This window comes from Antechinus flavipes, chromosome 4, assembly GCF_016432865.1.
Source record: "Antechinus flavipes isolate AdamAnt ecotype Samford, QLD, Australia chromosome 4, AdamAnt_v2, whole genome shotgun sequence".
NCBI classification, from domain to species: Eukaryota; Metazoa; Chordata; class Mammalia; order Dasyuromorphia; family Dasyuridae; genus Antechinus; species Antechinus flavipes.
The window spans coordinates 191536506-191564286 of NC_067401.1; the positions used below are offsets into that span (position 1 = coordinate 191536506).

Sequence of the window (27781 nt, forward strand, 5' to 3'; positions counted from 1 at the left end):
TCTCTCTCAAAGCTGGAAATCAAAAATGAGAGAAGCAATTCAGCATGCCTAATCTTATTGGAAGGGATGGGGCCACTTAAGAAGAGTGATGAAAGCTTGAACTATCGCATCTCTCACCTATTTTACTCCATTTGCTTCACATTCAGAGCAGGGCCATCATCTTCACCAATAAGGAGAGAGTCCCATAGTAGTAAGCTTTAGGACAAGGATTACATTCACAGAGTAGAATGTATTTGTAATTTAAGTATAATTTAACTGGTATAGTACATGCCTTCTATCATTGTATGTTCGCACTTAATCTGTAAATTAAAATCTTGAAGAGTTGCTTCAGAGCACTGAGAAGTTAATGAATCAGTCTCAGTCACCCAGTCAGTATGCATCAGAGACTGGACTTGAATTCATATTTTCTTCCCAAACATTCAAGCATGTAATGGTTGAATTGCCCTCAACTCCTCACACTTACCCTTCATATTCAATTTGTTGCCAAGTCTTGTTTGGACTTCCATAATAATTCCCTTCTCTACACTCACAGAGCTGCCACCAGGGTGTAGGTTTTGTCACTTCAGTTTCTGAACTATTTGAATGGTCTTCTGGTTGCCTTTCCTGCTTCCTGTAAAGTTTTCTAGCTTTTAAAGAAAGTCCTAACCCAGCCTCCTCTTACCTTTCCAATTTTCTCACACTTTATTTCTTCTACATATTCAGTGATAGAGTACCAAGCCAATGTAAGGAAGACTCTTCCTGAGTTCAATCTACCTTCAGATACTTAATAACTCTGTAACCTTGAGCAAGTCATTTGATCCTATTTATCTTAGTTCCTCATCTGTGAAAGATGCAGCCATACATGCAATTGTAATTTTTGCCAAGAAAACCTCAAGTGGGATTATGAAGACTTTGACACAACTGAACAAGAACAACATTTTCTACAATCCAGCAATTCTGGCATTCTTGCTGTTTCTTACACATAACACTATTTCCTGACTGCCTTTTTTTCTCTGGTTAGCCTCTAAAGCTGGAGTGCTCTCCCTCATCTCTCTACCTTCTAGCTTCTTTAGCTGCCTTCAAGACTCAGCTTCAATCTCACCTTTTGCAAGAAGCTTTTCCCAGACAGCTCTACTATTTTATTCCCAGGGCAAAGGCTTTCCCTGAGATTATTTTCCATTTCTATATAGGAAAGAGTTCTGGAGTTAGGGAGACTTGGATTTAATTCTGTCCTCAGATATTTCCTACTGTGATCCCATGCAAATTACTTAACCTCTATCTGTCTCAGTTTCCTCAACTGTAGAATGGGGATAATAATAGCACCCAATTCCCAGAATTGTTTGTAACTATCAAACAAGACAATATGTGAAAATTTGTGTTCAAATTCGGTCTGAGACATTTACTATCTGTCATGACCCTGGGCAAGTCATTTATCCCTGTTTGCCTCCGTTTCCTCATCTATAAAGTAAGATAGAGAAGGAAATGGATAACCATTGCAATATTTTTGCCAAGAAAAGTCCACATGGATCTAAAAAAGTAGAACATGATTGAAAGGACTGAATGTTTATGTTATACTTAGTATAAGGCATAAAAGCTCTTAGCACAATGCTTGGTCCATAATAAGTACTTAAATGTTTGTTTCCTTCCCATACATGTCTTGTATGTACATTTTTTTTTAATCTGTGTTTTCTGTTAGACTGTGTGCTCCTTAAGATAGGGAATGTGCTTTTGCTTCTTTATATCTATCTATCTACCTAACTATCCATCTATCTATCATTATCTTTCTGTCCGTATCCATTCTACCACTTCTCCATCCGTCAAATATTTATCTATCTACCCATCCATCCCTCAGATGCTTCCATAAATTCCAGATACTTCTCTTACATTCCTCTGACCTATCCTTAACCTCTGAACCCCCAAATTTACCTCCCATCTCCATGCCCTGGAACTTCTAGAATGTCTGGAAGGTTCCAGTTAGAGGTTTAAATTTGAAAACTCCCTCCTGTTCTTAAGCAGTTGGATCTGTGTGGCAGAAGCCAGACATCCCTCAGTTCCTTCTCTTTGATTCAACCAATCTTATCTTCCCACCAGGGATGGAGCTCCCAGCCCCAGCAACTCCCAGTTCCAGCCGCTCCTCAGTGCTCCGTTTCTTCCGGAGCCTTGTAGGAGGAAAAAATAGTCAACAGGACTCTGACCAAACCCTGGTCTTGGGCAGGGGTAGGGAACAGGATGTTATACCACTAATGGGCACAGAAGAGGCCTCAGGGCCTGGTCAGGAAGAACAGCTCCTTCAAGCCAAGATGTCCCATGCCCTTCACCTGCCAAGATCCAAGGAATCTCATCCCCATATAGACATAGCAGGGCTGGGTATGGGAGATTCTGGTGTCCATGCCCCATCTGAGCTCCAAGAGGATGGAGTCCAGGCCCTTGAGGGGAAGCTGGCAATGGCAGTTGCAGTACAGGACCTACCCATTGACCTTTTGGGGAAAGAGGACGAAGCTGGAGAAGCCTCAGGAGACATGAGGTCTGTGAGCAGGTAAGGAAAGGTGGAATAGTTGGGGAGTCTAAGGGACTAAGTCTAAGTGGTCTGAGAGGAGCAAAAAAGATTTGAAAATCAGGGGGATTTGAACAACTGGCTATCAGTAGGATACCAATCTCTGACACTTAGTCTAAACCTTTCTATTTCCTCACCAGTTTCCCTTTGTTTCCTGAGCTGAAGTTTATTCAACTCTAGCCCTACAATTCAGTCCCCTGGTTTGTCAGTGACAGTTTCTGAGAAATGTCAATGCTTGGATCTGGCTTAACTTTACTGACCACCTCTAATTTTCTTGACATTTTCTGGGGAGTGTGGCACTCTTTTCAGTTCCCTACTTATTGTCCCCTTCCCCAAAAGACCAAAGAGACCCTCATAACAATCTGGGTGTGACTGGATTGTGTAATTACAACCCTCACCAGGAGAATTTAGGCTGCTTTTGATTCCTGTACCAAAGGGCCCACAGACAGAAGGAGGAAAACTGTGGGAGAAGGAAATATTTTTAGGGGTTTCAGTGAACACAATCCATGCTTTCTCTGCTCCCTCTCTTAATCCTTTCTACTATGTCTTTTCATTATGATCCTCTTCCCCCAATTCCATCCCAGCTTGCTAACTGTGCTTTGGGATCAGGGGGCATTTTGCTCAGGCCATGTGTGGGGAAGATGAAAGCCTCCCCATGGCTATGGGGTCCCTGGAGATCAGCCCTGAGGCCTTCACAGCAGAAGAGGAGAAAGAGTGTCTACTCCAGAGTGAGTAGGGATAGCTGGGGGGGAGGGAGAGAAGAGATGTGTCATGTCTATTTCCCTAGTTCTAAGAAATGGGCAAGATTTGATGCCAAAAGGTATCAAATTGCAGAAATATAGCAGTGAACAAATTATAAAAATAAATATCCCTTTCCATTTCCAAGACAGCAAATAATAGGAATCCTATCCTCTCAGGAGACTGGAGAAGAGTATGGTTTATGCAGAAAAATAAGGGGTAACTAATTAAGAAAAAAAGAAAGAAAGGTAGAAACTGAGTTTAAAGAACTTTTTTCTTTCCCAAGGAGAAGTTAGTATAGAATTCACTGTTCCTATCCTCCTATATCCCAAGTCCCTGTCTCCTACTCCCTCCTTCAGCCCCTGACTCAGGGCTGTCCAGCTGTGATTGGCACTTCTTTCCACAGAAGATCTTAGACTGGGCTCAGCAAAAGCTGAGGGAACCCCATGGAATCGACTCCTCAACATATACAAGCAGCTTCGGAAGCCAACAACAGTGAAGGTCTGAGGGGCATGGAAGGGCACAAATGGGAAATGGTGATAACTTTGTCTCAATCCCTCTCTATAACATCTCCTCCCCTCTGCTCCCTCACATAGTTGTCTTGTTGCCCACTTTGCTTGGTTTGAATCACAGGTTAAAGGTCACTTTCCCTGCCACACCAAATTTTGATAGTCAAATCACTAAGCATTTATTAAGCTCTTACTGCAACCCTGGCACTTCCATTCTTTCCTGCATATATGGAGACCTGTCCCATGAGCTGTCATTTACTTGAGGACTCTCATTCCACCTCTAGCTGAGGGCTCCTGGAACCCTATACCCCTCAGTTCCCCCCACAGGAAAGTCTGACTCATCAGGAAAATGAGGAGGATGTGGAAGTGGAGGAGGAAGAAGAGGACAGTTCTTTCAGTCTCAGTGTCCATGGTTTTGCTACTCTTCAGTCTCCATTACATAAGACTTTCAAATCTACAGACACAGTGGGTAAGTAGATTCCTCCTTTGCTTTCCTGTAAGAGATTCCCTCATCCTGCTAGTAGTGATAGAGAGGGAATTCTCACACATAGCCCCTGAAGACTCCAGCCCTCCCCAATTTCCCATTTTTCCATCCTTGGCATGGACTTGGCACATGAGACAGGATGATGTAGTAAAACAGGATTGGGAGTCAAAAGACCTAAGTGAAATCCTGACTCTGACACTGCCTTGCTGGGTAACCTCTGTCAGCAGAATATACAGCATATCACAAACCTTGAAACACTGCATAAATGCTCTTATTGTCACTTTGTCTCTCTGAGCCTCAGTTTCTTTATATGTTAAAACTCAAGACACTAAGATCAGAGACTATCAAAGGTGCAGTGGCAATTCTCTCATTTTACAGATAAGGAAACTAAAGTTCAGGTAATAGACGGTAAAGTTCGAATTAGAACCCAGGTCCTCTCTGAATCCAACATTCTTTCCATTGTCCCTTGCTGTTTTGTCTACCTGATTTCTTCAATTTTGGCAATACTTACAAAGAACAATCTCTTTCTTCCCCAGTTTCTCCTCTGACTGACTTGTTGATTCTTTGTGACCCCATTTGAGGTGTTTTTTGGTTGTTGTTGTTGTTTGTTTATTTGGCAAGGATACTGGAGTGGCTTGCCATTTTCTTTTCTAGTTTATTTTACAGATGAAGAAATGGTGGCAAACAGACTAAGTGACTTGTCCAGAGTCTCATAGCTACTAAGTAGCTGAGGCCAGATTTGAACTCAAGAAGATGAGTCTTCCTGACTTCAGGTCTAGTGCTCTATCTACTTCTCTACCTAGCTAGCCCTATCCCAGTCTTATCAACAGAATTCTTGGTTCCTTCTAGTCAGTCATCCCTTCCCCATCCTAGGCACAGAGGTACTATATAGATAAGGAGAGTCACAGACTTAGTACCTTCCTTTCTAGCTCTAAGCCTTATTATTGTGAGTAAATTATGTTCAAGCGAATGCATGCTCAACAACCTGGAGAACACACAGTTGACTTCCATCTTACTCCTTTGCACTACTCCCCACAACTTTCTTGGCTCATAGGTAGGAATGTGACCAGGTCCTTAGCACTCCCCCCAGAGTGATTTTAGCCATGTCTTTCCTAGGCTGTAAGAGGCAGGCTGGGATGATGGTGTTTTTATTGTTACCCTTTGCATCACAACCAGTGCAAGCCCTCTGATTATCTCTAACAAATGCCAGGCAGGGTCCAGATTCCTCTGGGGTAACAGTATATAGAAATGGCAACTTCCTCCAAGGCATCTAAAGGGTAGTCTGTATCTAGGACATGTGACTTTTTTTTTTTTTTTTTTTTTTTTTTTGCAAGCCTGGTACCTCCAGGGATTAAGAGGGAACTCTTTTACTCTAATGGCAGAGCTATATTTAATGCAGTTTGCCTGTGACTTAAGAAGGGAGTCTCCCCTAATCAAACCCCACTCTCAATCAATCAACAAGTATTAAGTACTTACCATGAGCCAGGCAACCAAGCTATGTTCTGGTAATACAAATTAAAAACAAACAAAAAATTAGTCCTTGTTTTCCAGGACCTCATATTCTAAATAAGTACAAAGGAAAAAAATATAGGATAGATGGAATAAAGTTTCCTTAATTCAAATTTTACACTTGTCTGGCATGAATATGACCATAAATCAAGACAGATTGTGAAAGACAAACCAAGAAACTGTTAGGATTAATGTACTCAAGAATTCCATGTCTTGAGATAAGGATTTTTGTGGTAGTTTTGCATTGCTTCTCTTCCCCCAACCCCTGGATATTAGGAAGGCTCTGAAGCAGGAGTTATTAATTAGTGTGTGTCATTAACCCCTTTGACAATCTGGTGAAATTTTTATGGATTCCTCAGAATTATGTTTTCAAATGTATAAGATATGAAGGATTACAAAGGAAATTGATTATACTGAAATATAATTACCAAACTATTTTGTAAAGGGAGGGAGAAAAATTTGGAATACAAGGTTTTGCAAGGGTAAATTTTGAAAACTATCTTTGCCTGTATTTTGAAAAATAAAAAGCTATTATAAAATATTTTTTAAAAAAAAGTTTATGGATCCTCAGACTAAGAACCCCTGTTCAAGCATCAGAAGACTCCCAATGGAGTGCTTTTGCATTCATCTCCTTCTTAAGCAACTCAGGATATACAGCTACCTAGAAGATCTGTTTCAGTAGTGCAAGCATAGTACAATAGGAGAAAAACTCCAACAAACTCTGGTTCAAGAGTCCAGAGGATATGGGATCAAATGTCTTTTCCAAAGACGTCTGTCTTCATACCTTGACCTGAGTTTCCTCATTTGTAAAATAAGATGGCCTTTGAGAACCCTAGATCTGGGATCCTTTTCAGCTCAGTGTGGAATATAAATATCTTCCAGTTCTCTAACAATTATAAAGCGATTTCTTAGTTAAATCTTATGCCATATTATATAACAGCATTAGCTTCAGAATAAGTTTTGAGACATTTCTTATATCTCTAGGTTGGGAAGACAACCTCCCCTCCCCATATGTTCAACCTCATTTCTCTTTTTTGAGTATGTAGTACATAATAAAATAAAACAATATAGAACCTTTGAGAACTAAAAAAACAAAAACAAACAAACAAAAACCTAAAAAAAGGATCTCAAGTAATTTCTAATCAGTTATAAGTGGGCATCACTCACAGGAAGCTCTTTTCTGGGTTACCTCCTCATCCAAGAAATCAAAGAACGATTTCCTGAAATTCCTTGAAATTCTGCAAGGTTTCTGCAAGGGAACAGAGAGTGGGAAGGAAGAATTATACTCCCCTAGTCTCTGGGTGCCTATAAAATGTCCATCAAAACATGTCAAGGCTTATCCTGTTGTAGGTCCTCTCTCCCACCAGCATAGGCATCATTGGGCTACTTACTTGCTTTTTGTCTTAGCTCAATGGAATTCCTGCAGTTTCTAGTAATCCTATCCACCCATTTTTCTGCTAGGTAATGCCAGGACCTGAAAAAAAAAGTCAATCATTTCTTTTGATGTAGAAAAAAACTCCAAAGGATTCTGTGTCTAGGGAGACACAGCTCTCTTCACTGTTATCAGGGCTTCTGTCCCTTGACAATCTCTGGCAGAACAGAAAAATCTCCCAACTTCAGAAGACTTTATCAGAGGCACAGATATAGTGCCTTCAAATCGTGACGGCTTTTCTCTTGCCACATCTCTCCTCCTAAAGAAACTTGATGGAGAGTTGAAAAGACCCCTTCAATTTCTATTTAATTATATATTAGAGGCAACAAGCACAGTGAATAGAGATCCAATCCAGAAGACTTGAATTTGAGTCCTGCCCCTGACACATGGCAGCCATTGGGCATTTAGCTGGCAATTAAGGTGGCAACCTCCATTGGTAGAGGAACTTTTCTCTATTATTTTTCTAAAGTATCTGGGCAGGATTATTTAAAATATCTAAGGTTTTCACTAATCCTCACCCAAGTGGATGATAAATAAGAAATTACATTTTAAAAATTAATTTAAATTAATAAATTAAAAAGTAAGTTTATTTTAAGTGTGCATACTCAACATTGAAAAAGCAAGGGAGGGAAAAACCACAAAATGAATTTTTATTCACATATATAGTCAAACAAAAACACATTTTTTAATTTACCATCCAAAAAAAATTCATTCTGCACTTTTGAGTCCTTCACCTCTCTATCAAGAGAGTATCTCTTAGATCAAGAATCTTTTGGAATTAGGCTTGGCCATTATGGTGATCCTAATTCCTAAATCTTTCAGAATTGTTTGCCATTCTGTATCAGTTCAAATAAATAAGCTATACTTTTCAAATATTCTGGCGTGTCTTCATTTAGGGAATACTAATTATATTTGAAGAATGGAGAAGTCTTACAGAACCAGCTAAGTTGCTGTCATCCTGTTCATTTAATTTTATTCTTTTCCTAGTTGCTACCTGAATAGAGGTAGGCAATATTCATGATTACCACAAGATGTCACCAAATGACAAGATGAAGTGTGACATCAGTTTGTACATTGTATTTTGGGAGTGGGTTGGGAGTGGAATCTGGGAAGACTCTTTAATAAGTCGTTGTGTAGGTTAGGGTTAGTTTAGAAATGTGATTTGGGCTTCTTCCTCTTCTAATCTTAATCCACCCTCTCCAGCGGAAGAGACAGAATTAGATGGCTGAGAATTATTGAGGTAAGGAAAAACCATTTTCCTTCTCCCCCATCCCTTTGGCCAGGATATGATCTGCCAGGCTAATACATCCTCCATATATTGGACCTATGCTCTGGTTTTCTCACATACTTCATAGGCTTTTAAGGGAAATCTTGAGAATGACTGAGTTTGCTGGTTTATTCTAGAGGGTTGAATAGTCACAGGCCAGACAAGAGCAATGGCTTTGTATTCATGACAAGGAAATGTAGTCAAAAGCCAAACTGGGAGAACCTAGAATGATCCAAATCTCGGGGGCAAGACCTCAGAACGACAGTGTTTGCCTGGAGACTGTGGGTATAACAACTTATTTTATGTTGAATTCTAGAGGCTTCTGGAGCATCTGGGTATAGTGAAAGAGCATAGGAAAAGAATCTATGTATGTATATGTGTGTCAGTCACATATATCCTGACTTTCCAGAAAGGGGAGAAAACTGCTGTCTGAATACTTGTACAGCCTCTCAGGCTTTCTTAGTGGGTATGGTTGGGAGAATACAAAGGATCTTAATGAGACATCTGTGTTATTTTGCAGTTGAGGAGACAACTTCAGAAAGGGAAAGTGATAGACTCATGTTCACAAAATGAATTACAGAGCAGAGCTAGCTAGCTCTTCAAACTCAGGTTCTCTTGATGGGATTCTAGTGGCAGAGAGTTGTGGAAATCCCCTTTTGAATGGAGGTGCAGGTCCTTCGTGAAAGAATTCATGAACTTGAAGAGTTTTAAGTGGCAAAAATGGAAGTTTATTGTTGGATGAGAAGTCAGCTTTGCTAGAAAAACTGACTTCTTCAGTGGCAAAGTCCTATTAGGGAAATGGAGGCTGGCACTGAGAAGAGACTGTCTTTTCAGTGGACAGGAGTGCTGGCAGGCAGCTATGCCCTCCTCCAGACTTCGGCAAAGAAATGAGTAAACAGAAACCTATTTTATGAGCAGATGGGGAAGGGGCTGGGGGCAGTTTGAACTGAAGAGACCAGGATCTCCCAATTGAAATTACTTTGAAGGCTTTTTCAGCCTGAATTTGAATGGACATCCCGCTATCAATGGAAGTGATTGGCCTTAGAAATGGCCCAGCCTGAGAAGCTCTCTCATAGACTCCAGGGAGCCTGTGAGGGTCAGGAATCAAAGGGGACAGAATTTCAGTGTTAATTTTACAGATCAAAAGGGAACACAGTTTCACACCCCATCACTCTGACACTCAATCCAAGGCTCTGCTCTCTATTTCACTTCATAAATACTTGTGGATTGATAGAAGTGGGAGGTGGGAGGCAGCAGAGACCAGTAAGGAGGAGTCATCAGAGACTTGAGCAAGCTTACAGAACTTGGTGGCTTGTTCCAGGAGAGGTCAAGGGTCACAGGTAAAACAGTCGATTCACTAGAGTTAGGTGTGAAGGGAGGAAGCTGTTGTTGATAATATAGAAACACAGGGTCCAACCGCCTAGTGAAGAAAATCCTAGTTTTCACTGGCATCTTTAACCTATTTCTCTTCAGTACTAGTCTTTATGTGGCAGGAGAAAATTCCCTGAAGGTGTTGAATGAAGAGGGGTATAAAGTACAAGGACCAAAGAGAAGTTTAGGGTGGGGTGTTCAGGAGTGATAATTGTATGGCTAGCTTGTCTGTTAATCTCAGGCTTATCACCAACTCCCTTGCTTTATTATCTATGTCTCCTCCAGGTTTCTGGGGATAAAGGACTGAAGGATTTTGTGGGGAAAGCACCTGAATCAGAGGAAGGAATCCCTGAACCTGATGGAGAGAATTAGGAGGGATGAGTGTGATATATGTGTGTGTGTGTGGGGGGGTGCCTGTCTGATAGCCTTTCCCTTTCCTCTCCATTGTTTTCTGTCTGCCTTTGTTGAGTCCTAGATTGTTCATAAACCCCACATGCACACCCCGACACCAGCATGGTATTTTGGGAAAAGAGACGTGTTTGGAGTCTGGAAACCTGGGTTTGAATTCCAGTTCAAGCACCATGATCACTGATAGTACATCATTTCCTCTAAATCTCATGTTCTCTAATTTATAAAATGGAGATAATGTCTATACAATTTGTCTTACATTGTTGCTGTGAACCTTAATGTACACATTGAAAGAAGGTCTGGCTCCAAACACAGGCAGGATAACAAAAGTGATATGTAGTCTTTTGTTCCCATGTGATTTTGATCTCCTTGGCCAGGTCTCTGTATAGTAAGAGCTATTTGTCCCATGTAGCTTGTAACTCTTGAATACTGAGAATGATGCTATAATAAATGTTTTGTAAATCAATGTTACATACAGGTAATTGTGGGCAAGCCTGTGATGATAATCTGCTTTTTGTTGGCCTAGATATCTTGAGAATTGTATGTTGGGGTTTGTCCTTCATTTTTGAAAGAACCGATGATATCACAGAGTTGGATATAAGTGGGGCACATTTGCAGTCATTCAGCCTCATTCTCTCTTCCAAGAATCATCAAAGTCCAGTGAAATGTATAACAAGGTTCTGATGTATAATTCTACTTACCAACTCATGTTTTGCTCTGCATCTGAGAAGATCTGGATATTTATAGTCTAAAGGGATGTATTTCTCAATCTGGACCATTTCTTTGCATAGTGTACATTGATTGCTAAGTCTAGACCTCTTAAGGATGTCCCTTTTGTAAGTTTAAATGACAGTAACTTGGTCCTGAATGGTCATCATGAGTCCCTTGATTTCCACAAGCCATTCAGCATCATTGTTATTTCCTTTATATTTCTTTATTGACATATTGTTGTTCATGTGTAAATCACCCATGGAGGGAAAAAATCTTTCTTAGATCTATTTGATAAATGCAATGGTATATTCATATTATCAGCTTTTATTATTTTATAGTGAAGTGGCATCTGTATTTCTGTAGATTTTTGATTCTTTTATTGTATACTAATTATCAAGCTTCTTTTTCAGACTGAAAGTAGTCTTTCCAAAGCTGCAGGGTGATGGGGCCAATGTTTCATCAGTATTATATGGCTTTTTTGTTGATATCATGTTTTAATTTAAAATTTTAAAAAACTTTTGAATTTAAATACCCCAAAAAGAAACATTTCCACATACACATCAGAACATAAAAGATTCTATATGAATCTTTCACATTGTATTTTTTAAGTACATAAGAAATTCTACACATTTTTTGAGCTCTGTACTTTCTGAACTTCCTCCTGTTTCTTTGAGTTAGTTTTTTACAATAGCTTTTTTTTTTTTTTGCATAACTATTGTTAATCTTCCTTCTTTCTCTCTTTGACCTTCAATTAACTGAGAGTAAGAAAGAGGGAAAAACATTTGCAACTAATAAGCATAGTCAAGCTGAACAAAGTGGCCTTGTCCAAAAACGTTTTGACACATTTCACACATTGTGTCTGGTCACCTCTTGGTCTAGAAATAGATATCAGGTTGCTTCAGAGACCTTTGAAAACATGCTTATTGTATTTAAGAGTTCTTGTCTTTAAAAGCTGTTTTTCTTTCCTCATTCTGCTTGATTTGCTCTGGATCAATTCACGTCACCCAAAAGTTTCTGAAACATTCTTTTTCATCATTTCTTATGGCATAAAAATATTTCATTATATTCATATACAATTTGTTCAACTATTCCCAAATTGTTTAATGATCTAATCTACTTGCTTGCATTCTAGTTCTTTTTCTTTTCCCTCTCTTTTAAAAATTCTCCTTTAAGATTAGGAATTTTCTTTGCAGCTATTCCCTCCTTTGTATTTTCCTCCCTCTTAATCATTTTTCCATACTGCTTCTTTCTCTGTTGGATTAGATATATTTTTACATTCCTATATCATATTATGAATGTGTATTCAATTCTCTTTTATTTTAGATAAGTCTATGATCCTCCATGATTGCATAGTCTTCTCATATACCCCAACAATCTAGTCCATAATAGTTTTTATTCTTCCTTCTCTTTCCTTCTCTTAAACTCTCAGAACAAAATCAATCAATGTCCCCTCCCCAATCAGGACTTCTGTTTTTCTTATTTATCTCCCTCAATATTTTTTGAAGATATTAAGATTCTGGAGAGACACTTATTTTTTTTTCTTACTGCTTCCTCCACTTGACAAAATATATTTATCACTCTAGGTTTTTCTGATTTCTTGTGTTGGTATTTTAAAGTTCCTATTTAGCTCTTTTCATTAGAAAAACAGGAAAGTTCTCAATACCTTTAAAAATCCATTTTTGGTTTTGTCCCCTGTAAGATTATACTCAACTTTGCAGGGCAAGTTAGCTCTTTTGCCTTACCAGTATCTCTGGTGTTTGATAGAAGCTTAACTGTTTTGTGTTTGAATGCTTGCAGTATTTATTTTTTGGAGGTGGAAGTAGGGGAAGAAGGTAGAAGGACTAGATCTTGGGTATTCCTGAGAGTTTTCCTCTGGGTTTCTTTTTAGAAAGTGATTGGTCAATTCTTATCTTTATTTCACTCCTTTGTCTCTAATAGATCTGGGCAGTTTTAATTTGTGATTTCTTTTTTTTTTTTTTTAAACTATGGTTTTCAGTATAATCCAATAATTCTTAAGTGAGCTCTCCTTGACTTATCTAATGTAAAGCAGTGGATAAAGCATTGGGCCTGGATTCGGAAGAACCACCTTCTTAGTTCAAATCCAACTTCAGATACTTAACTGCATGACCCTTGGCAAATCCCTTAATCTCTACCTTAGTTTCCTCAATTGTAAAATGGAGAATTACCACAATATTTACCATGTAGAATTGTTATGAAATTCACTTTCCCCCCAATTTATTTTATTTAAAGAAACAGATTAAGAAAAACAGAAAAAGAATACAAAATAAAATGAAACAAAACAAAAGAGAACATTGTCATGTGCCCAGAATAAGATCAGGGATGATCCAATATGTAACAACAAATATCAGTGTAAGAAAGTGTATGTGTGTGTATGTGTGTGTGTGTTTGTGTATGTTATATTCATGAGTGTCCATTTTTTCTTTACTTCCTCATAAATTGTTCTTTTGTTCTCTTCTGTACACTTTTTATTTTATTCTTTTTTTCCCCTTTAATTCACCTTCACCCCCAAGCAGGCTATAGTTAATAAAGGATATATTTCTATGTACATAGGTAGATATGTATATATACATACACACACACATATATTCCCACACATAGACACACACATATCTTTCCTAACCCTGCTGACTCTTTGCTTTTTTTTTTTTTTTTAATATATACCTTTTTATTGACAAAATATATACATGGGTAATTTTTCAACATTGACCCTTGCAAAAACATATGTTACAACTTTTCCCCTCCTTCCCTTCAACCTCCTTCTCTAAACAGCAGGTAGTCCAATACATGTTAAATATGTTAAAGTATATGTTAAATACAATATATCTATACATATTTATACAGTTGTCTTGCTACACAAGAAAAATCAGATTTAGAAAGAAGGTAAAAATAACCTGGGAAGAAAAACAAAAATGCAAGCAAACAATAACAGAGTGTAAATGCTATGTTGTGGTCTACACTTGTTTCCCAATGTTCTTTCGCTGAGTGTAGCTCGTTGCGTTTATTACTGATCAACAGGAACTGATTTGGATCATCTCATTGTTGAAGAGAGCCACTTCCATCAGAATTGATCCTCATATATTATTGTTGGTGAAGTATATAATGATTTCCTGGTTCTGCTCATTTCACTTAGCATCAGTTCACTGAAGTCTCTCCAGGCCTCTCTGCTAGTCATTTCTTACAGAACAATAAATTCCATAACATTTATATACCACAATTTATTCAGCCATTCTCCAATTGATGGGCATCCATTCAATTTCCAGTTTCTAGCCATTACAAAAAGGACTGCCAGAAACATTTTTGCACATGTTGGTCCCTTTCCCTTCTTTAGTATCTCTTTGGGATATAAGCCCAGTAGTAACACTGCTGGATCAAAGAATATGCACAGTTTGACAACATTTTGAGCTTAGTTCCAAATTGCTCTCCAGAATGGATGGATCCATTCACAACTCCACCAACAATGCATCAGTGTCCCAGTTTCCCCACATCCCCTCCAACATTTGTCACTATTTTTTCTTAGCCAATCTGAGAGGCGTGTATCTCAGAGTTGTCTTAATTTGCATTTCTCTGATCAATAATGATTTGGAACACCTTTTCATATGGGTAGAAATAGTTTCAATTTCATCATCTGAAAATTGTCTGTTCATACCCTTTGACCATTTATCAATTGGAGAGTGGCTTGATTTCTTATAAATTTGAGTCAATTCTCCATACATTTTGGAAATAAGGCCTTACTCAGAACCTTTAACTATAAAGCTATTTTCCCAGTTTATTGCTTCTCTTCTAATCTTGTCTGCATTAGTTTTGTTTGTACAAAAGCTTTTTAATTTGATATAATCAAAATTTTCTATTTTGTGATCAGTAATGATCTCTAGTTCTTTGGTCATAAATTCCTTCCTCTTTCACAGGACTGAGAGGTAAACTATCCTAAGTTCTTCTAATCTCATTCTTTATGCCTAGACTATGAACCCATTTTGATCTTATCTTGGTGTATGGTGTTAAGTGTGGGTCATTGCCTACTTTCTGCCATACTAATTTCCAATTTTCCCAGCAGTTTTTGTCAAACAGTTCATTCTTATCCCAAAAGTTGGGGTCTTTGAGTTTGTCAAACACTAGATTACTATAGTTATTGACTATTTTGTCCTGTGAACCTAGCCTATTCCACTGATCAACTAGTCTTATTTCTTAGTCAATACCAAATGGTTTTGGTTATCACTGCTTTATAATATAGTTTTAGATCATGTACAGCCAAGCCACCTTCATTTGATTTTTTTTCATTAATTCCCTTGAGATTCTCGACCTTTTGTTCTTCCAGATGAATTTTGTTGTTATTTTTTCTAGGTCATTAAAATAGTTTCTTGGGAATCTGATTGGTATAGCACTAAATAGATTAGTTCAGGTAGTATTGTCATCTTTATTATATTCGCTCGACTTATCCAAGAAACTTAATATTTTTCCAATTGTTTAGATCTGACTTTTGTGGAAAGTGTTTTGTAGTTTTGCTCATATAGTTCCTGACTTTCCCTTGGCAGATAGATTCCCAAATACCTTATACTATCAAAAGTTATTTTAAATGGAATTTCTCTTTGTATCTCTTGCTGTTGGATTTTGTTAGTGATGTATAGAAATGCTGATGACTTATGTGGATTTATTTTGTATCTTGCAACTTTGCTAAAGGTATGGATTATTTCTAATAGTTTTTTAATAAAATCTCTGGTGTTCTCTAAGTATACTTAGAGATGTATTCATATTGATATATGAATTGAGCTCAATATTATGACATATGTATTGAGATGTATTCATATGTTGATTCTAAGGCTCCTTAGGAATGTTGGCCCTATTTCTCTTGTCCTTCTGTACTGGGAGAAATGAACTTACAGATAGAAACCAATCTGGATTTCTTTGGTCTGAACTCAGATCACGTAGGACTTTAATCGTTGAACAAATGAACCATTAATAGTGGTTGCACCATTTTAATGTCCTGATCCAACATCGAGGTCATAAACCCTAATTTTTGATATGTGCTCTCAAATAGGATTGCACTATTATGCCTGGGGTAACTTGTTCTGTTGATCAAGAGATGGATCAATTACTGATATTAATACACTTAAATAGGTAATGTAGGTTATTTCATTTAGAGGTTCATTCTGATACTTCATATCATCTGCAAAGAGTGATAATTTGGTTTCCTCATTACCTACTCTAATTTATTAATTTCTTTCTCACCTCTTATTGCCGAAGCTAGCATTTCTAACACAATATTGAATAGTAGTGGTGATAGTGGGCAACTTTGTTTCCTGATTTTATTGGGAATGGTTCCAGTTTATCATTATTACATATGATGCTTACTGAAGGTTTTAAATAGATGCTATTGACTATTTAAGTAAAAGTCCATTTATTCCTATACTTTCTAGTGTTTTTAATAGGAATGGGTGTTGCATTTTATCAAATGCTTTTTCTGCATCTATTGAGATGATAATATGGTTTTTGTTAATTCATTAATTTATTGATACAGTCAATTATGTTAATAGTTTTCCTAATATTGAACCACCCTGCATTCCTGGTATAAATCCTACTTGGTCACGGTGTATTATCTTGGCGAGGATTTTCTGTAATCTTTTTGCTAATATTTTATTTAAGATTTTTGCATCAATATTCATTAGGGAGATTGGTCTATAATTTTCTTTTTCTGTTTTTGTCCTATTTTATTTAGGTATCAGTACCATGTCTGTGTCATACAAGGAGTTTGGTAGGACTCCTTCATTCCCTATTTTTTCAAATAGTTTATATAGCATTAGAGTTAATTGTTCTTTAAATGTTTGGTAGAATTCGCATGTAAATCCATCGGGTCCTGGGGATTTTTCCTTTGGGAGTTGATAAATAGCTTGTTCTATTTCTTTTTCTAAAATGGGACTATAATTAACCAATTTACTTTTTCCTCTGTTAATCTGAGCAACCTATATTTTTGAAGGTTTCATTTAAGTTATCAAATTTATTGGCATAAAGTTGGGCAAAGTAACTCCTAATTATTGCTCTAATTTCCTCTTCATTAGTGGAAAGTTCTTCCTTTTCATTTCTAAGACTAACAATTTGGTTTTCCTGTACTCTTCTGAATTCCAAGTAATAGCAAGAGTGAGGAAAAAAGATCTGAGCTAGAAGGGACCTTCATGAACATGATCATGTTCAATCCTTTGTTGTTAAAGCAGAGAAAAGCTTTCTAATCAAATTTATCAAGGGTTTATCTATTTTTTTTTTAATAGAACCAACTCTTAGTTTTATTTATTAATTCAAAAGTTTTTTTTTTTTTTACTTTCAATTTTATTAATCGCTCTTTTTATTTTTAGAATTTCAAGTTTAGTTTTTGATTGGGGGATTTTAATTTTCTCTTTTTCTAGCTTTTTTAGTTGTAAACCTAATTCATTGATTTTTCTCTTTCTCTATTTTATGCAAGTAGGCCTCTAGAGATTTAAAATTTCCCCTTATTACCACTTTGGCTGCATCCCACTCATTTTGGCATGTCATCTCATTATTGTCATTCTCTTGGGTGAAATTATTAATTGTGTCTATGATATGCTGTTTCACCCATTCATTCTTTAGGATGAGATTATTTAGTTTCCAATTACTTTTTAGTCTATTTCCCTCTGGCTTTTTATTGAATGTAATTTTTATTGCATCATGATCTGAAAAGGATGCATTTGCTATTTCTGCATTTCAATTTGAGGTCTTTATGTCTTAATATAAAGTCAATTTTTGTATAAGTTCCATGAACTACTGAGAAGAAAATGGACTCCTGTCTCCATTTAGTTTTGTTCAAAGCTCTATCATACCTAACTTTTCTAGTGTTCTATTTATCTCTTTAACTTCTTTCTTATTTATTTTGTGGTGTGATTTATCTAGTTCTGAGAGTGAAGGTTGAGATCTCCCAGTATTATAGTTTTGGAGTCTATTTCTTCTTGGAGTTTTCTTAACTTCTCCTTTAGGAATTTAGGTGCTGTACCACTTGGTGCATATATGCTTAGTATTGCTGCCCTTTAGCAAGATATAGTGCCTTTATCATTTTTAATTAGATCAATTTTTGCTTTTGCTTGATCTGAGATCAGGATGGCTGCCCCTGCTTTTTTTACTTCACTTGAAGCATAGTAGATTCTACTCCAGCCTTTTACTTTTATTCTGTATGTATTGTCATGCTTCAAGTGTGTTTCCTATAACAACATATTGTAGGATTCTGGCTTTTAATTCAGTCTGCTATCCGCCTCTGCTTTATGGAGGAGTTTACTCCATTTACATTTATGGTTAAGATGACTAATTCTGTATTTCCTGCCATCTTGTTTTTTTTTTTTTTTTTTTTTAATTTAATAATTACTTTATATTGACAGAATCCATGCCAGGGTTATTTTTTTTTTTTTTTTTAACAACATTATCCTTTGCACTCGTTTCTGTTCCAATTTTTTTCCCCTTCCTCCCTCCACCCCCTCCCCTAGATGGCAAGCAGTCCTTTATATGTTGGATATGTTTCCTGCCATCTTGTTAACCCTAGATTATGCTTTTTCTTTGCTTTTCCCCTAACACCCCTCCCCAGTATTAAACATATGAACATCACTTGCCTCATGCAGCCCTGCCTCTTTAAGATCCTCCTCCCTTCCCCTTAGATTCCCTCCCCTCTTCTTAAACCTTTCCCTTTCAATTTCTGTAATCCCTTCTATTTATTCTACCCCTTCCCTTTTTTTCTTTCCCCTCCCACTTTTCAATGAGGTGCGAGAAGTTTCTTTGTAAACTGAATATGTCTAATATTTTCTCTTTGAGCCAATTCTGATTAAGGTAAGATTCACACTATGATCATCCCCCTCTCTTTTTCCCTCAGATATAATAGGTTTCTATTGCCTCTTTATGAGATGTAGTTTCCCTCTTTTTACCTCCACTTTCCCCTTTTTCTGGTACAATTTCCTTTCCACCTCTAAATCCTTTTTTATATTATAACAATAAACCAAATTATACATGTACTCTTTATGTATACTCATAATAGAAATACAGTTCTCAAGAGTTCTTTTTACCTTTTTATGCTTCTCTTGAGTCCTATACTTGGAAGTTTTTTTTTTTGTCAGAAATATATGGAATTCACTTATTTCATTGAATGTCCATCTTCTTCTCTGGAAGAAAATGCTCAGTTTAGTAAGGTAGTTTATTTTTGGCTGCATACTAAGTTCTTTTGCCTTTCGGAATATCAGATTCCAGGTCCTTCGATCCTTTAATGTGGAAGCTGCTAGAGCCTGAGTGACTTTTCTTGTGGCTCCTTGGTATTTGAATTGTTTCCTTCTGGCTGCTTGTAGTATTTTTTCCTTGGTCAGATAGTTCTGGAATTTAGCCACAATATTTCTTGGAGTTTCAATTTTGGGATCTCTTTCTGTAGGTGGTGGATAAATTCTTTCAATGTCTATTTTACCTTATGTTTCTATGACATCTGGGCAGTTCTCTTTGATGATTTCCTGAAAAATAGTGTCTAGGCTCTTTTATTCATCATGTATTTCAGGGAGTCCAATAATCCTTAGATTGTCTCTCCTAGATCTATTTTCCAGGTCAGTTGTTTTCCCCATTAGGTATTTTACATTTTTTTCCATTTGTTCATTTTTTTGTTTTGTTTGACTGATTCTTGTTGCCTTATTGATTCTTTCATTTCCAATTGTTCAGCTTGGAATTTTAGTGTGTTGTTTTCTTCATTTACTTTTTTTTACTTTTGTATTTGTTCAATTGAATTTTGGAATGAGTTGTTTTGTTCTATGGAATTTTTTTTCCATTTCACAAATTCTGGTTTTTAGGAGGTTATTTTCTTTTTACATTTCCCAAAATTTGTTTTTTAAGAAATTATTTTCTTTTTCTGTTTCATAGATTCTGTTTTTCTGGGAGTTGTTTTCTTTTTCCAGTTTATCAAATCTATCTTTTAATGAGTTATATGATTTTTCCATTTTACTATGTCTATTTTGTGTTGGTTTTCCCAGACTCTCTTGCAAGGGTTTCATTTCCTTTTCTCAGTTTTCCTCTAGCTCTCTTTTAAGATCCTTTGTAAGTTCTTCTAGGAGAACCTTGTGTGATGGGGATCAGGTTATTTCACCCCTTGGAGCTTCATCTGTAGACAATCTACCGTTATTTTCTTCAGGGTTTGAAATCTGTTCTTCTCTTTTGACACAAAAGCTGTCAATTTTTAGAGTCCTTTTCACTCTTTTACTCTTTTTTTTTTTTTTTTTTAATTAAGGTCTGCCTTTAGGGCGGGAGAGGTTTTCCAAGCAAAGGCAACTGGTCTGGGTCAGTACTGATTCACTCCTGGTGCTGGCTTTGCCATGTGAAGTCATTTGTAATGCCCCGGGGGCTCTGTGCTATCTGCTCTGGTGTGTGGTTGGAGTCTGCTTAGGCACCCTGAGACTGCACTGCTCCCAGACTTTGAGCTGTTTATGCTGGCATTTGTGGTCAGCTGCCCAGGCCTCTCTATCTCTCTCCCGCTTCTAATTGAAGCAGACTTTCTCTGGCCTGCTTCCTCCTGCAAACTCTCTGCCCTGAGGAAGTCGTACAGCCACACTAAGACCATTCTATCCTGGAGGCTTGCTCTGTCTGCACTAGTGCTTGTAGTCAGCTGTTTGTGCTTTGCTGCCTCTCTCCCATTTCTGATTGAAACAGATCTTTTCTGTTCTGTTTCCTCCCGCAAATGTCTGCCCTGGGACACTGAGTTTACTGTGATAGTGATTGTACTTGTTGCCCTGGCTGCCTCCCTCCCATTTCCAATTGAAACAGACCTTTTATGGAGATCTTTGAAATTATGTTCTGCTGATAATTTTATGCATTCCCAATATTTGTGGATTCTGTCTATCCAGAGCTAATTTCATAAATCCAGAGGCTGGATTTCATAGTTATTGTGAGGTTGTAAAGAAGGTCAGAGAGAAATGTATGTTGTCTCCCCCATCTTGGCTCTGCCCCCAGAAGTCTCCTGACTTTGCTCTAAATCTACTCCTAGCTTGTCTTATTATTACTTAACCTCCCTTCCCCACAGATCTCTCCCTTTTCTTCTTTCCTCATCTTTTGCTTCCCTGTCTGCTTATCCCTCCCCCTTTATTTATTTTGGAGGGTGCTATATACCCTTCATGGTGTATATATATATAGTGTTGCCTATTAAACCTATTCCAGATGTGAGTAGATTTTCAGAACTACAAACACTCCTCTCCCCTTTAATGCCTCTGCATCTCATTTGTATGAAATAATTGCTATTTTTACATTAACTCTGCCCCAGTCTTTCTTTTGAGTTGTTGTATTGTTGATGTCAATCTTAAACATATTCTAGAATTTCCCATGTTTAAAAAAAAAAAAAACAATTTATCCATGTTTCCTCGATAAAGAGAGCTAATTCAGTTTCAATTGATCAAAGATGGGCAGAAGCAGCTACACCCAAAGAAAGAACACTGGGAGATGAATATAAACTGCTTGCATTTTTGTTTTTCTTCCCGGATTATTTATACCTTCTGAATTCAATTCTCCCTGTGCAACAAGAAAACTGTTCGGTTCTGCACACGTATATTGTATCCAGGATATACTGTAACCTATTCAACATGTAAAGGATTGCTTGCCATCTGGGGGAGGGGGTGGAGGGAAGGAGGGGAAAAATCAGAACAGAAGTGAATGCAAGGGATACTGTTGTAAAAAATTACCCTGGCATGAGTTCTATCAATAAAAAGTTATTAAAAAAAAAATAACCAAAAACAAAAAAACCCCACAATTTATCCATGTTGAGGTCCTTGAAACTGATCTTTGATATTGGCTCTTACATGTTAAATTTTCTATTAAGTTTGGATTTGATTGATAGAAAGTCCTGAAAATCTAAAAGTTCATTGAATATGCATTTTTTTCTTATTAAATATTATATATAATTTTGCTAGGTATGATATTTTTAGCCATAGGCTCATTCTTTTGATTATCAGTAGATATGATTCCAGGATCAGTGGTCTTTTATTGTAACTGCTGATAAGTCCTATACAATTCTAATTATAGCATCAGCATATTTGAATTGTTTTTGTTCCTGTTTCTTTCAAAATGTTCTCTTTGGTTTGGGGGTTTCAAAATTTGGCGATAATGTTCCTATGTATTTTCCACAAAGGATTTCTTTGAAGTGGTAATCAGTGGATTTTTTCTATTTCTACATTCCTCTCATGCTCTATCATTCCAAGGCAGTTTTCTTGGATTATTGCATTATTGTGTCAGGGTTCATTTTAATTATTCTTATATTTTTTCTTCTTGATCTATTCTCCACAGCTGTCATTTTTCTTATGTTTCACATTCTGTTTTATTTTTTCATTCTTTATGATGTTTTGCTATTTCTTGGTCTCTCATAGTTTCACTGGTTTCCCCTTGCCCAGTTCTATTTTTTTTTTCTTTTTTTGCCAAGGCAATTGGGGTTAAGTGATGTGCCCAGGGTCACACAGCTAGGATGTGTTAAGTGTCGGGGGTCACATTTGAACTCAGTTTCTCCTGACTTCAAGGTGGTGCTACCTAGCTGCTACCTAGTTGCCCCCTCCCCCCAGTTCTAATTTTCAAAGAGTTATTTTCATCTTTGAGACAATTGTATCTCCTTTTCTAGGTGGTTAACTTATTTTTTGTAATTTTATTTTTTTTTGGATAGTTTTTAAAATTTTTTTTTATTATTTTTTTCCTCAATATGTCTCATTTAACTTTTAAATTCTTTTTTTTTTTTTTTTTGAGTTCTTCTATAAATTCTGGGTAGGGAGCTATTTCACATTACTCTTTGGGATAGAAGTTCTTTTTTACTTCATGATCCTCCTCTGAAGATGAACCCCGGTCTTCCTTGTTCCCATAGTACATTTCTGTGATGGGGTTCTTTCTTCTTTGCAAGTTCTTTGTTTTTTTTTTTTTTTTTTTTTTTTTTTTTTTTTTTAAGTAAGAGGTACTAGTGTAAGCACTTTTAATCCTGGGACAGGGGCTGGGGGAGAATAGTGAGGGAGGGAAGGGATGTCTCTGACTTCACTTCAGCTCTCCACTCTGATCAGAAACTCCAAACCACCCTCCAGCAAAAGCCCACAGCCCACAGTGTCTCTGCCTCACTGCCTCTGCACTCACAGGTGTGCTGGTTCCTTCTTACTCAGGGCCACACCCCTGCAGCACAGCTAGGCCTGGCATTCCTAATGGTTCCTGTTAAGGCTCCAGCCCTACTCAGTTAGCCCTAGTGCTCTTCACTTGGTGTTTCTGCTTGCCCATCAATTGGAGAACAGCTGAATAAATTATGGTATATAAATGTTATGGAATATTATTGTTCTGTAAGACACTACCAATAGGATGATTTCAGAAAGGCCTGGAGAGACTTACATGAACTGATGCTGAGTGAAATGAACAGAACTAGGAGATCATTATATACAGCAACAATAATAATCAATTCTGATAGACATGGCTCTCTTCAACAATGAGATGATTCAAACCAATTACAATTGTTCAGTGATGAAGAAAGCCAAAAAAATCCAGAGAAAGGCCTGTGGGAACTGAGTGTGGACCACAACATAGCATTTTCATGCTTTCTGTTGATATTTGCTTGTATTTTGTTTTCTTTCTCAGATTTTTTTTTCTTTCTAGATCCAATTTTTCTTGTGCAGCAAGATAACTGTATAAATATGTATACATATATTAGATTTATCATATATTTTTAACATATTTAACATGTACTGTACTACCTGCCATCTAGGGGAGGGAGTGAGAGGAGGGAGGGAAAAATTTGGAACAAAGTTTTGCAAGGGTCAATGTTGAAAAATTATTCATGCATATGTTTTGTAAATAAAAAGCTTTAAATAAAAAAAGAAGACAAATAAAATAAAAAAGTTTATAGAGTTTTGCTGGAGTTGGTATGTGGAGCATGAATCACCTGCCTTCTTTTGGAGTGGTCATCTTGTCTAGGAATCTAAGATGATGTTAGTAAAACTAGTGGTAATGATGGTAGTGATGATTATTATGATGGTGATTTCCTCCAGGTTTTGTGGAGAATGAACTAAAGAAGCTGCTGGCAGTTCAGAGAGAGTCTCGACTCTGGAAAACAGGTGGTCAGGAAGGTCGAGAACTTCTGATCCAGCCTGAGGTAACCTTGGAAGAAGCAGGCATTGTGGATGGCCAGGTATGGTTTTGTCCAATGGCCCAGTTACCTTCTAGACTGCAAGGAAATTAGGGTGTTGGGAATCCTATAATTCCAGCATACTAGAGATTAAAGAAACTTTGTTGATCCTCTGGTCCAACCTGACCATGCTCTAGCCAAGGCAGGAAAGATCTTTACCAAGAACCTATCCCAGCTTTCCTCTAGCTTAGGCCTTCCTTCCTGAGGCCTAATCTTTCTCTATTGGCTACTTAGTCATTCTGGGAGGAAATATATCTTTTTGGATAATTTTTGTATCTCCAAAGGACCCTGATCTAGCATGCTCTAGCACCTTTACTTTTAAAGCCTTCCTAACACAGAAACATTTTTGTACATAATTTGATAGCCTCGTCCCTCCCACACAGTTTGTGGATACCAAGTTGTGGATGGTCAAAGATCTGTAGAGGGATGGAATTCTGGCCCTTTGAGCCACTTTACCTTGTTACTGTTGAAGTCAGTAGGCATTTATTAAGTGCTTACTGTGTGCCAATCACTGTCCTAAGTTCTGTGCCTTAGCATACTCCACACTTTCATATATTCTCCATACAAGAAATATAGTAATTGCTATGAATCAGACTTGTAGCCCATTTGACCCATAGTTTCATTGCCAAAGGGGGTCCCAAGGAAGTGACTATGGGAAGGCTTGGTCATTCCTCCATATCAACCTTAAAGGTTATTTATAGTTTAAACTGATATATATATATATATATATATATATATATATATATATATATATATATATAAAAATACATGTGTGTATGCATGTATAAGGGATCATAGGATTCTGAATTAAGAATAAAGATTCTTAATGGCCAAAATGTCCATTCCCTTCATTTTACAGGTGTGGGAACTGAGGCACAAAGCCATTAAATGATTTGCCCAGGGTTATTTAGCTAGTAGTAAGTAGTACTTACTTACTTACCTACTTACCTACTAAGTAGACAGTAAGCATCTAAGATAGGATTTTAACTTAGGTTTTCCTGACAATGACCAATGCATCTGTCATACTGTTCAAATCTTTTTTGAGCTCATTAATACTCCATTCAACATCCATCCACCCATACAGTCAACAAACATCTATTTCTGTCTATAAGCCCTTGACATAATAGGAGGTACATACATTTAACAACAGGTTTGTGAGGTGAAGGAGAATCTTCCTTCATTTGTCTTAAAATTACCTCTCTAAAATGTCAAAAGAGCCCTCCCATTCCAGTTTTGAGGATTAAGTCCCCATTCATCTTGTTCACGATGTTGATGAGTTTTCCGATTTCAATCATGCTCTCTCTGGAAGGCAGCTGCATTGTAATGCAAAGAGCCCTGGACTGAAAGACAGGAGACTAGAGTTTTTGTCATGCCTTTACTAGCTATATGATATCCCAGGTGCCTCAGTTTACTCCTTTGTAAAATGTATAGATTGGACAAAATGTGGCCTTTTTCACTGCTGAAGTTTTATAATTCTATTGTTTTCTAATAAAACAACTCATATTGAATAGCAATAAGACTCTCCCACATATTTACCCTTGCACAAAAAGTTTCAAAATTTCTCTCTCTCTCTCTCTCTCTGTCACTCTGTCTCTGTCTCTGTCTTTCTCTCTCTCTTTCTCTCTCTGTGAGAGACAGAGACAGAGAGAGGGAAGGAAAGAGAAGGAGAAGTTCTCATATTTATTCATAAATCATAGATCTCGCTAAATGCCAAAATGTCATTCAGCAGGCTGGACTATGATCCAGGACTGAAACTAGGGGTAGATGATAAAAGCTTTATGTCTGTATAATGAAATCTAAAGGGTGCAAGTTATTATAATGTTATTATATCCCCCACTGAATTTATCTTTATTATTTTTGCACAGTAAATTAATTGCAAAGTTGATTAACAATTTCTAGTTATAATTCTGTTGTAACCCTTTTTCTTTATGCCAATTCTTTTCTCCACTTTGGCCATTATATTCTTTTTTTTTTTTTTTTTTTTTTGGCTGAGGCAATTGGGATTAAGTGACTTGCCCAAGGATACACAGCTAGGAAGTGTTAAGTGTTTGAGATCAAATTTGAACTCAGGTCCTCCTGACTTCAGGGCTGTGCCAGAGCTGCTCTATCCACTGTGCCACCTAGCTGCCCTGACCATTATATCTTTAAAAATCATTCTTACTCTTAGTCATTTGAAGAAGAATTTGACTAAAGCTCTTCCTCTTTCAGCATATGAAGTATAACTTTGGTACTGCTCAAATATAGATAGATAGAGAGATTGGTAAAATTCAGTCATTAAGAGTGCCTCTTCCCCAACTCCCAGAATTGTGATCCAAGGAATTATACTATAGCCATAGAAGATCAGCTTCATATGATATTTATTGATATGAAAGGCACTAGATGAATGTGGAGGAAAAACCTGACTTCGCATAAATAGAGTGGTGGAGTTGGGTGATAGGACCATTTCAGTACTATCTTGGGGAACCTTTACAAGTGTAGCCCTCATCTCCTTCTATCCTTAGCAATACCAGGCAGTGGAGTGAGTAGGATAATCCTTAACTTCAGGAGCATTCTGGGAACCTTGGAAAGGAAGCGGCTTCTCTTTTCTAACCTTTTAAAGGCAGAAGAAGCAGATAGCAAGGGCAGGATAAATTTGTCCTCCCTGTGTTTATTTCGATTATCCACCCCCTCCTAGTAATGAGGTAAAGATGAGAGTCAGGGTAATTAAGGTAGAGATGTGGGACATGGAGCAAGTAAGGAGTAAGCCACATGGTGTTTCATATTCCAGCAGAAGTCTTCCCTGTTGGCTATGGACTGTGTCCTATAAAATTCTGGGACTTGAATCCTGTCTCTGATATTTGCAAATTATATTATCTTGGGCAAGCCACTGAATTTTTTTGATTAAATTTTTTCATCTATACAAGGGACAATATTAACTAAAGTATTTAGTTGATTCTGTTTCTAACTAATTCTATTTCTTACTGTAAACCTAACTCACAAGAGTGTGAAGCTCAAATGAAAGCCTATATAAAGTACATATTTGCCAGCTTTAAATTGATATATAAATGTCAGTTTTTATTATTACTATTTAGATTCCTACATGGTTGGGAAAGAAGTCATTTCCATCCATAAAAAATGGGTGGTTTGGAATCAAAAGACAGCAAGGAAATAAAGGAGGTTGAGCTGGTGGTTAGGGCTAAGAGAGAGGAGCATTGGGAAGACAAGGCTCAGGGGTTGAACAAAGTTGGAGGAAATAGTGAGGAATTGGTAGGAGGGACATGTGGGAATTGGGTAATGGGAAAGGTATTGAGTCTTTCTGTCTCTTTCTCTCTGCCCCACTAGCACCTGCTCCTGGAAGAGATGGATGAAATGGGAAATTGGCCCCCAGACTGAGACTTGGTCAAGGTTTCGCTGAGTCTGCTTTCTCCCTCTGCAGACACCTCAAGCGGGGGAGGAATGGCGAGACAGAGGGTATTCCCTCCCCCAACTAGCACTTCCATGAAGATGGTGTTGTGGGTTGGGCTGTTTCCCTATGTTTGTGTGGTGGGCTTGGGTGTCATGGTCCATTTGTCCTCCCTTCTGGAGCACATGGCTGATATTGCTGGTCCTTGTGCTCAGGAGCCCCTCACTGAACAGACTCAGTCACTGTTATTAAAAATCCAGATTGACTTTGCA

General features: G+C 37.4%; 1 protein-coding gene across 3 annotated transcripts; it reads left to right on the plus strand.

The window, feature by feature from the left end:
* The first annotated feature begins 1780 nt into the window (after nt 1–1780).
* On the plus strand, nt 1781–27781 carry LOC127559181 (gametogenetin-binding protein 1-like). Of its 3 annotated transcripts, none has more exons than XM_051992849.1 (6): nt 1781–2515; nt 3143–3261; nt 3678–3772; nt 4096–4249; nt 23991–24130; nt 27449–27781. In XM_051992849.1, exons 1-6 carry the CDS (start codon nt 2073–2075, stop codon nt 27497–27499), a joined length of 1002 nt encoding a protein of 333 aa, XP_051848809.1. In that variant the 5' UTR covers nt 1781–2072; the 3' UTR covers nt 27500–27781. The 3 variants fall into 3 exon arrangements, with proteins under 3 accessions (XP_051848809.1, XP_051848810.1, XP_051848811.1); XM_051992850.1 differs by having other exon boundaries at nt 3681–3772; XM_051992851.1 differs by having other exon boundaries at nt 1782–2515; nt 4108–4249.